This window comes from Geospiza fortis, unplaced genomic scaffold, assembly GCF_000277835.1.
Source record: "Geospiza fortis unplaced genomic scaffold, GeoFor_1.0 scaffold2, whole genome shotgun sequence".
NCBI lineage: Eukaryota > Metazoa > Chordata > Aves > Passeriformes > Thraupidae > Geospiza > Geospiza fortis.
The window spans coordinates 2,831,449-2,841,409 of NW_005054366.1; the positions used below are offsets into that span (position 1 = coordinate 2,831,449).

The following is a 9,961-nucleotide window of genomic DNA, read 5'->3' on the forward strand; positions in this document are numbered from 1 at the left end:
CGGAGAGGGCGGGGGGGACCCCAAATCCATCCTGGAGCAGCTCCTGGATTCCTGCAGGGAAGGTTTTGCTTCCTGGGGGTTGGTCCCGTCTCTTCCCGTCCCTGATCCCTGGGAACTGACCCTGCTCTCCCATCCCTGATCCCGCTCTCCCACCCCGTGGCCAAGGTTGTGGCCCTGGAGCGATCCTGAGCCCCTGGATCCTGCTGGATTTGGGATTAGGGAGCGAAGGGGCTGATTCCAGAGGAGCTGTGGGATTTGGGATCAGGGAGCTCCAAGCCTGGGCCAATTCCAGGCTGTGGGATCCTTGGGATTTGGGGTCAGGGAGCTCCAAGGCTGTCCCAGCCCGAGGGTGTGGCACAGCCATGACTTTGGGAGGTCACCAGACATTCCAGGGAATCAGCCTTGGGAAAGGTCATGGGGTGGGAAGGGTCTGGAATGACCTCAGTGGGCTCTGGGAATGGGATTGACGATCCCATAGAAGCCCTGGGAAAGGCTGCAATATTGGGAATGACACTGGGCTGGTGCGCTGGGAATGGGAGGCAGAGGGACTGGAGCTGATCCCTCTCCAAATCCTGGATTGGGATGTGGGAATGTCCAAACAACCCCAGGGAGAACAGGGAGAATCCCTCCTTCCCTTTTCTTTTTCCTTAGGAAAAAACTTGTGGGATGTCCCCAGTGCTGCTTTTGGGGTTGGGTATTCCCAGGTGCCATTCCCAATCCATGCCAGAATCCCTGGAAAAGTGTGTTCCCAGCAATTCCGGAGAGGGATTGATGAGCAGGATGGGATTTGGGATATAAATCCATAATTGGGATCAAAGACCCCCAAATTCCCAGATATCCAGGGGTGCAGCTGGAAGCCAGGCTGGGAATTTGGAGTGCTCATTCCCAGGGTCTTTTTTGGGATGGGAACAGATTTATCTCAGAAAAAGGCCCCAGGGATAGCACCTGCAGCAGGATGGGGAATTTTTTGTTGATTTTCAGGGAATGGATGAGCAAATGGAAAATTTTCTGTCTTCTGTCCCAAAAATTCCTCTGTTCCATCCAAGCTTTTCCCTATGGATTTTATCTCCTGAAATGTGGATTGATGAAATCCTAGGAAATTCTGGGAGCGGCTTCCTGACCTGATCCAGCACCGATTCCAGGGCTTTTCCAGGCAAAACTGGGACACGGATCTGGGGAATGTCAGTCCCTGGACATTCCCTGGATGTGGAGAGGGAAAAGGGAAGTGGGACAAGGAGCTGTGAGAGGCTTTTCCAGGATGGATTTGGCTCTCCGGATTCAGCGTGGATCCAGGAAAAGCTCCGGTGGTCCAAAGCTGCGGGGAATGGTGGGATGTGGGGATGGGAATTGTTCCCACAGAAAGGCAGGAAAAGGGGGAGCCCCAGGGAATGTCTGGATCTGCATCCTGCCCCAGCTGCCGGCCTTATCCGGGACAGGAATTTGGGATTCTCCTGCAGCAACTCCTCCCACGCCGGGGCCGCTTCCCCGAGGAGCTGCAAACCGCGGATAAGCTTTTCCAAAGTTTGTAAATATTCCCGAGCAATTCGGCCTGGGAGGAAAATCCAGCTGAAAATCGGGAGCAGGGCCCTAAAGCCAGCACCAAGAGCTTTTCCTGGGATTTGGAGGGCTGGGAAAAGGCTTGGAGGGGGCTGGAATATTTCCTGGATCCCTCCCTGTCCTGAGCCACCCCCTCCCTTCCCACGGGAAGGAGCAGCCGGAGCTGCAGCTCCTGCGGGAGTTTGGGACCAGGGAATTAAAAATAGGATGGAGCTGGATCCATGGGAATGCTGGGAGAGCCCACGCCTTGCTCCGGGAGCTGCCCAAATTCCCTGGAATTGTGGCATGGATACCATGGAATGGCCACTCCAGCTTTTTTTTTCCCATCTTCCAGAAGATCTGTAGGAATCTGGGATAATTCTTCTGTTCTGTGGAGTCTGATTTGGTCTCCATGCCTTGGCAAGGGAAAAGCATCCCAAATTTTGGGAATTGTTAACTCTCAGCCTGGATAACTCTCCCAGGAAGCCGAGGGAAGCAGGATTTGAGGGAGAAGGGATGTGAGTCAGGATGGGAACAGAAACAGCAAGAAAGAGGACAAAATTGCCATGAAAATGGGAATCCTTGGGAATAGCCAGGTGGGAATTCTGGTCAGGGAGGGGCTGGAGAATTTAACCTTGGATCAGGCGTTCCCAACTCCCACCCATTCCAGAGGCTGCTCCCAACTCCCAGATTAATGAATTTCTGGGATCTGGGGGCGTGGTTTTTTGGGAAGAGGGATTTGAAACTGTTGGAATTTTTCCCGAAAAACACTGTTGAAAGGAGGATGGTCCTGGGATGATCCCATGGCAAAATGATGGAGCCAGGATCCGAAGGAATGGGAACATCCAAAGGAAATGGAGCCAAACCCAGATTCCAGAGAGGAAATTCCAACTATTCCCTGTCAGGATTAAATGAATGGTGCCCTACAGAAGTTCTCCATGGCTGGGAGGTTGGAACGCCGGGATATTCCCAGTGGGAATTCTCCGTGTCCTCTGCCGCCTTGGAAGGGCAGATGTGGTGGCTGGAACAAATGCTGATCCATGGAAAAGCTGATACCGGATCAATCCGGGGGGAGCTCTTTGGAGTGGCTGGGCTGTGTTAGCAGGGAATTGGGATTTGGAGAACACGGATTGGTTTGCCGGGAATACAGGATGAAGGCTTCTCCGGGGGGTTGCTAAAAATGGATTTGATGGAGCAGCCTGCCCTTGAGAATTCCAGATATTCCAAAGGGGCTCCAGGAGAGCGGGAGAGGGATTTGGGATAAGGGATGGAGGGACAGGACACAGGGGATGGATCCCACTGCCAGGGGCAGGGATGGATTGGAGACTGGGGAGGAATTCCTGGCTGGGAGGGGCTGGGGTGGAATTCCCAGAAAAGTTGTGGCTGCCCCTGGATCCCTGAAAGTGTCCAAGGCCAGGGCTTGGAGCACCCTGGGATAGTGACAGAGAATCCATGGAATGTGGAAGTGGGACATTTCCTGCCTCATTATTCCTTTCCTTTCCTTTCCTTTCCTTTCCTTTCCTTTCCTTTCCTTTCCTTTCCTTTCCTTTCCTTTCCTTTCCTTTCCTTTCCTTTCCTTTCCTTTCCTTTCCTTTCCTTTCCTTTCCTTTCCTTTCCTTTCCTTTCCTTTCCTTTCCTTTCCTTTCCTTTCCTTTCCTTTCCTTTCCTTTCCTTTCCTTTCCTTTCCTTTCTTTTCCCCTTTCTTCCTTTTCCCTCATTCCCAAATTCTCCATAAAACTTTGGAAAAGCCTGGCTGGGGTCACCAATCTTTGGGATTGCTGTAGGTTGGGAATAGGGATAAGGAGCCATTGAAATCTGGAAAAGGAAAATCCCTGCTCCAAGACAAATTCTCCTCATCCAAGGCAACTCCAACCCTCGGCTTTTTAATGAGTTTTAATTGGGATTCTGTGCAATTAATTGGGATTCTGTGCAATTAATTGGGATTCAAAGGAATTAATTGGGGTCGTTAACGGGGCCTGGCGGCATTGCCGGGATCCGTAACTCACACCCGGCTGGGCAGGCTCGTTCCCAACCCCCTTCCCGCTCTTTTCCATGGAATTTTATCAAACCATGAATAGTCCCATTCATCCCGGATTCCTATCTCCCGAGTCATTCCCCAAATCTGGCAGCTGGGGGGAAAAACCATCTCCGGATGGAGGGAGGCAGCTGCTCCGGTGCCCCCCAAATCCAGGGATTCCGGCGCTCCCGGAGCCGTGCCAAGGCCGCTCCCAGAAATCCCGCGCTCCTTTGTTCGTGGCAGAGCCGCTGGCAGAGGCTCCAGCCACGGATCTCCGGCTGGAATGGGGCTGGGAAAAGCTCCGGGAGCAGAAGGGCCATGCTGGGGAAAGGCTGGAGCGGTCAAGGTGGTGTTGGAGAGCGGAAAAATTGGGATAAATCAGGATAAATTGGGATAAATAAACTGGGACGTGAGCCCAGATTGGGGTCTGGCTGTGGGAGATCCGGTTTGATGGGAAATGTGGGAATGCTGGGAATGGTGGCAGCCACATCCCTGTATCCAAACCTTTTCCAACCTCATCTTTTCCAAGCTCATCTAAAATCCAAAGATGTGTGCCTGTCCTCCCTATGGATCCAGAATTCTCATGGATGAGCCCCCGTCTCAGTCCTGCTCATTCCAATGGGAAAAGCGACTTTCCCCCTTCTCTGACTTCCCTAAAACCCCCTCAAGTTAGGAAAAATCCTGGAATATTTTTTCCCCTCAAGGAAGCAGAATTCCACAGAGCTCAGCCTCATCCTGATGGAATTCCAGCTGGGAATTTTCCCCTCTGGAAGTGATGGTTTCTCCCAGCACTACTGCTGTGCAAATCCCAACAAATTATGCGAAATAATGATGGAAAAATTTGGGGAAAATTATGGAAAAATCCTCCTGCGCCAAAAGCTTGGGAAGAGCCATGCTCCAGCAAAATTCCCTGTGGTGCATCCTGGGAAGCTGCTGGGATGTTTGGGATAGGGCGGTGCCAGGAGCAGGGATCGTTTGGATTCAGGAATGGGAATGACCTAAAAGCCTGAGCCGCATTCTGGGAATGTCCAAGGAAAGCTTGGATGGGGCTTGGAGCAATCTGGGATAGGGGAAGTGTCCCTGCCCATGGAATGGGATGGGGTTTAAGGTCCATTCCCACCCATTCCATAATTCCAGGATTCCATGATTTCCAGGGATGCTGCTTGGCAAAGCCTGACCCATGGCAATGCTGGATCCCTGTTGATCCCGACCCTTGGAATGCCACCAGGGACTGGAATTAATCCCAAAATCCTCTGGATCGTCATCCCTGTTCCCCAGTTTTGGCAACGCTGCGGTTCAGGATCCATCCCGGTTGGAACTTGGGATCCAAAGGGTTTCCTTCTTTTCCAGGCTCCTGGAGCAGCCCTGATTCCCTGAGCTCCGCGTCCATCCCGGGCGATCCGGAGGCGCCCGACCAGCCCGGGGCCGAGCAGGGCAGGTGAGGATCCCGAGGAACCCGGGGAGGGATGGGAACATTCCCAGGGTTCAGCGGGAATCTCCCATCCCATCCCATCCCATCCCATCCCATCCCATCCCATCCCATCCCAAATTTCTCCACTGGAAGCTGGGAATGTGCTTCCATGGGTTTTTATCCATAGGATTGCGGCAGCTTCCATGGATATCCTCCCAGAACTTGACCTGTTATCCCAAAAAATCTGTGTGGATCAAATCCGTGGAATGTTCGGTCTTTGTGGGAATGAGGATGAAGGAAATTAATTAAGGAAATGATGCAAAATGGATGGAAAAATTGGCCAGGGATGGGAATTCCATGCAAGCTCATCCAGAGGGATCCCAGCTCCCGGTGGGATCATCCCAACCTCTGGAAAAGAGTCTCGGGTGAAGAGCAGGGAACCCCGATTCCCAAAAAATCCAAGGAAAACCTGGGAAAAAGGGGGATTCGAGGCACATCCCGGGGCAGGGGAGGGACATCGTGGCCGCTGCTCCGCCGGCTCCCAGAATAACGAGGAAAACAAGGAAAACAAGGGAAAAAGGAAAACAAGGCTCCCTTGCCTTTCTCCAGAGGGTTCCGCTCATGCCGGGAGCCGGAGCACAAGGAAAGGCTTGTCCAGGATTCCCGAGGGTTGGGAAGGGGGGTCGGTGCCATCCCGCGACCTTCAGCCTCCTCCGGCGCTTCCCGGGAAACAGGAATGTGCAGCCTGGAATACTGACTGGATCCTGCTTGTTTTCCTTCCTCTTTCGTTGGTGGATTTGGCCGTTCCTCGATTTCTGCTGGAAAAGTCTGGGAGAAACTTCCCAAAAAATCCTTTGGGGGTTTTGGGGTTGGAGCCACCCCAAGGTGCTCATTCCTGGGAATATTTGGAATTTTTTACGTGGAAAGGGAGAGCTGTCAGAGCTGCTTCCCAGAGCTTTGGAAAAATTCCAGGGGAAGAAATTTCCCAGGATAAATAAATTTCCCTGTCCCGTGCAAAGCTGGGGCTTGGAAAGGGATTTTTTCCAGGCTATCCCAATGTTTCTGCTCCCGGTGGATTTTTTTTCCAGCAGTTTTTTAATCCTCTCCCACCTGGCACCTCCCTAAGGAGTTTTTTCCCTGTGGGGTCCCTTTTCCCTGACAGTTCCATCCCTTTAATTCCCACTTTAAAGTGGCTTTTCCACCTTTTTCCCATTAAAAAGCTGACTTTGGGAAAGGTTGGATTGATGGGATCTTCCCACTGGAGCCTTTTCTTGGGATAGATCCAAACTGCTGGATCCTGGCTGGAAAATCAAGGATTTGTGATGGGATGGGAAGTAATTCTGATGAATGAATCCCTGACTCATACTCATTCCAATGGGAAAAGCAACTTTCCCCCCTCTCCAGCTTCCCAAAAAGTCAGGAAAAAGCCTGGGATATTTTTTCCCCTCAAGAAAATGGAATTCCAAGGAGCTGGAGGGGGGAAAATTCCCGGGGGTGGTGCCCCAGGGCAGCTCCGGGGGCTGGGAATGTTTTGTTCTCCATCTGGAGCTTCCTGAGGTGGGAAGGACTCAGAAAACAGAGTGGGAGGACAACTGGGCTTGCTTCCGGAATTTTTGCTGGAGGAGGAATTTTGGGATTGTTCTCGGCACGTGGGGCCTGGGAAAGTTTGGTTTTCCTCCTCCGGGAGTTTTCCCAGATGGAAAATGATCCATTCTCGGCTCCCTGAGGGTGCCAGGGATGGGTTTTTCACCTTTCCGAGAATTCCATGAAATCCATGGAAACTTGGGAAGCAGCTCCAGGATCCAGGAGGGATGAGGATTCCTGGGAATAGCTCAGATCCATCTGGACTCACTTGGAGCTTTTTCCCAGTGTTTGGGAAGAGGAGAGGCCATTCCCAGGATTTCTAGGAAGTTGAAATCCTCGAAAAGTCGGACTCCAGGGAAATCCCAGGCTGGAAAAACCTCACCTGGGAGATTCCCGGCCGGGATTGTCCCACCTCCCACATTCCATGGATTCTGTCGCTGCCCCCGCTGCTCCGAGCCCCATCCAACCTCACCTTGAACATTCCAAGGATCCAGGGGCAGCCCTGGCTTCTCTGGGAATTCCAGCCCGGCCCCTCCCCACTTTCCTAGGGAAGAATTCCTTCCCAAATCCCATAATCCCAATTTTTTTACTTATAAACCCATGATTTTTACCCAGGAATTCCTTTGTCCTCTAGAAGGACTTTGGCAGCCAGGAGGAATTCTCCAAAAGCGGCAGGAGGAAACGGGATTGGAACCACCAAAAATTCCCTGCTGAGGGTCGGATCCCGGCCCTCCGGAGCAGCAGGAAGGGTTGGGGTGTTTTCCCTGGAATTCCTGGGAAATGAATGGAATTTTTTCCTTTCCCTCTCTGCACAGAGCTCCATGAGGGACCTGCACAAGTCTGAGGTGCTGGGGAGCAAGCGCGGCCTGGTGAGTGTCCCGAGCCGGGAATTCCCAGCTGGCTGCGACAGAATCCATGGAAAACTCATCCCAAGCCTGCCCAGAGCCTCCCAGGGGCCGGCTCCGCTCCAGAGATCCATCAGAACGAAGGGAATTCATGGCATTCCCACCCCACATCCTGAATTTCTTTGGGGTTTCCCTCTTGGGACGGAGCATTGATCCCGTGGTGAGGTGGGACTGGGAATTCCAAACCCAGGGCCGGGCTGGATTGGGAATTCCAAACCCATGGCGAGGTCAGATCGGGAATTCCCGCCCCGCAGTGAGGTTGGATTGGGAATTCCAGCCCCAGGAGCTCCTGCTCCTGAGTTTTCCCCTCCCATTCTGGATTGGGATGGGGAGGTGGCTTTGGAGGGGCTCTCCCAGCATGATTTGAGGTTTTCCAGCCTGGATTTCAATCCCCAAAATATTCTAGGATATCAACCCCAAAGTATCCCCTGCCTCCAGCTGGGCGGGGTCTGGGATCACCCCAAATCCATTCCCAAACAGACCAAATCCTTTGGGATTTAATCCCTGAGGCTCCCAAATCCCTCAGTCCTGATGCTCCCAGGTGCAGATTCCCTGTGGAATCCACCAGAGTTGGGATCACGGGTCTATCCCAGGAATCCCCCCAGGAATGTGGCACAGCAGCGAGTCCAGAGGGGATTTTTCCCTAAAAAATATCAAATTTTAAGTTTTTTTCCCCGTTTTCTGCACAAAGGAATTGAGGGATGTCCATGGGGTGGGACTGGGCAGCTCCAGCTCCTTCCCGGCGATTCCAGATCCTTGATTTTCCTCTGGAAAAGCGGCTCCTGTTTGTGCCCTGCGTTAATGAGCCATTGATGCTGGAAATGTCAAACTCCAGCATTCCTGACCTTTCCCATGGAAAAAAACTTTCAGGGATGCGCTGGATCCGGAGGGAGGGAGGGAGGGAAAACAACCCCACACCCGAGGCTGGGATCGGCTTGGATTTGGGATTTCTACATAACCCCCAAATTCCTACAAAACTCAGCCTTGATTTTAGCCAGAAGATCCCAGACAGGGAATTTTTGTCACAACCTCTGTGCCAGGAGAGAGGCAGGAAAACCGGGAATAATGGGATTTGGGTAAGGCTCCATCTCCTCAATCCCCTTCCTGAAAACCACGGAGTTTTTTGCATTGGATTTCCTTTTCCTGATGATTTTTCCAAGCAAATCCCTCCTTTTTTTTCCCCCCTGCTACTCAACCAAATCCATTGGAAGAACGAGGGAAGATCTCTTTATTCCCATTAAAAATCCTCAGGACACGGGAAGTGCCATGGTGACAACACAAAAGGGCAAGGGCACAATTCCAAGGAAAAAAAAGGCTGGAAGGGAGGAATTTTTCCCCCCAAAATTCCAGGTGAAGGCAGGAATGAATTTCTCTGTGAGCTCGGACACTCAGGGCGGATTACCAGGAGCTATTTTTAGGATATCCAGGTTTTTTCGGGATTAGGGCCGGGGCTCTGCCTGTTGTTGTGGCCACAGCTCCTTTCCCGATTTTTCCCTCGCTCCCGCTGTTTCCAAGACTCCCGAGGGATGAAAGGATCCTTTGAAAAGCCAAACACATTGAGACAAGAGCTGCTCCTGCTGCCGCTCCGGGAAAGGCCGGAGCTGCCAGAAAAGCGGGAAAATGTCCAAGCACGGCTTGGGGGTTGTTCCTGGGATCTTTTCCCTGTTTTCCAGGCATTGCTATTCCCAGGGAATGAGGGCAGAACCAATGGAATTTTACTCCTGAGTCCTTTTCCCTGTTTTTCAGGCATTGCTATTCCCAGGGAATGAAGGCAAAGCCGACAGAATTTTACTCCTGGGATCTTTTCCCTGTTTTCCAGGCATTGCTATTCCCAGGGAATGAGGGCAGAGCTGGGGATTTACTCCTGGGTCCTTTTCCACCAGGATCAGCTTATGGATCCTTGGGATCCTTGCTGGATCCTGGGCTGCTCCATGCAGGAAAACCTGCGGAAAACGCGGAATTTTCCCAATGCTCCCTCCGTCCCCCTCCTGCCCCAATTCCCGCTCTCCCGCCATCCATTTCCAACCCATCACATTCCAAGCCGGAATTCCTTTGTCATGTGCACCCAGGCGTGTCCTGGATGAGCATGCCCGCTCCAAAGGGGAGCAGCTGGAATTCTGTGGCTGTCTGAGCCTTTGGGAGCCTCTCCAGCAATGGTGCTTCCATGTCCGTGGTAAAAACAGGAGAGCAACCAGGAATGGTTTTATGGGAATGGGTTTTTTTGGGAATGCTGAGCTTTCTTTTTGAGCCTTTTGGGAGCCATTCCAGCACTGGGAGGGCACTTTCAATTTTTTGGGAATGTTCATGTTGGAATGGGCCCATCCCAATGCTTCCATGTCCATGGTAAAAACAGGAGAGCAACCAGGAATGGTTGTTTTGGGAATGCTGAGCTTTCTTTTTGAGCCTGTTAGGAACTATTCCTTCTCCAGGGGATGCTTTCAATTTTTTGGGAATTCTCATGTTGGAATGGGTCGATCCCAATGCTTCCATGTCCACGAGGACAAGCCA

The 9,961-nt window shown here is 52.1% G+C and overlaps 2 protein-coding genes across 2 annotated transcripts in view; one reads left to right on the forward strand and one right to left on the reverse strand.

Annotated features, from left to right (window-relative positions):
• Positions 1–3,522, reverse strand: part of ITGA11 (integrin subunit alpha 11) — a 48,197-nt gene extending 44,675 nt beyond the window's left edge. The window contains exon 1 of the mRNA XM_014308316.2: positions 3,513–3,522. Within this exon, the coding sequence (XP_014163791.1) occupies positions 3,513–3,522 (10 nt within the window). The remainder of the gene's footprint in view (positions 1–3,512) is intronic.
• A 1,379-nt stretch (positions 3,523–4,901) lies between these two features.
• Positions 4,902–9,961, forward strand: part of CORO2B (coronin 2B) — a 17,376-nt gene continuing 12,316 nt past the window's right edge. The window contains exons 1-2 of the mRNA XM_031059726.1: positions 4,902–4,991; positions 7,364–7,423. Coding sequence (XP_030915586.1) covers positions 7,370–7,423 — 54 coding nt within the window. The 5' untranslated portion in view covers positions 4,902–4,991; positions 7,364–7,369. The remainder of the gene's footprint in view (positions 4,992–7,363; positions 7,424–9,961) is intronic.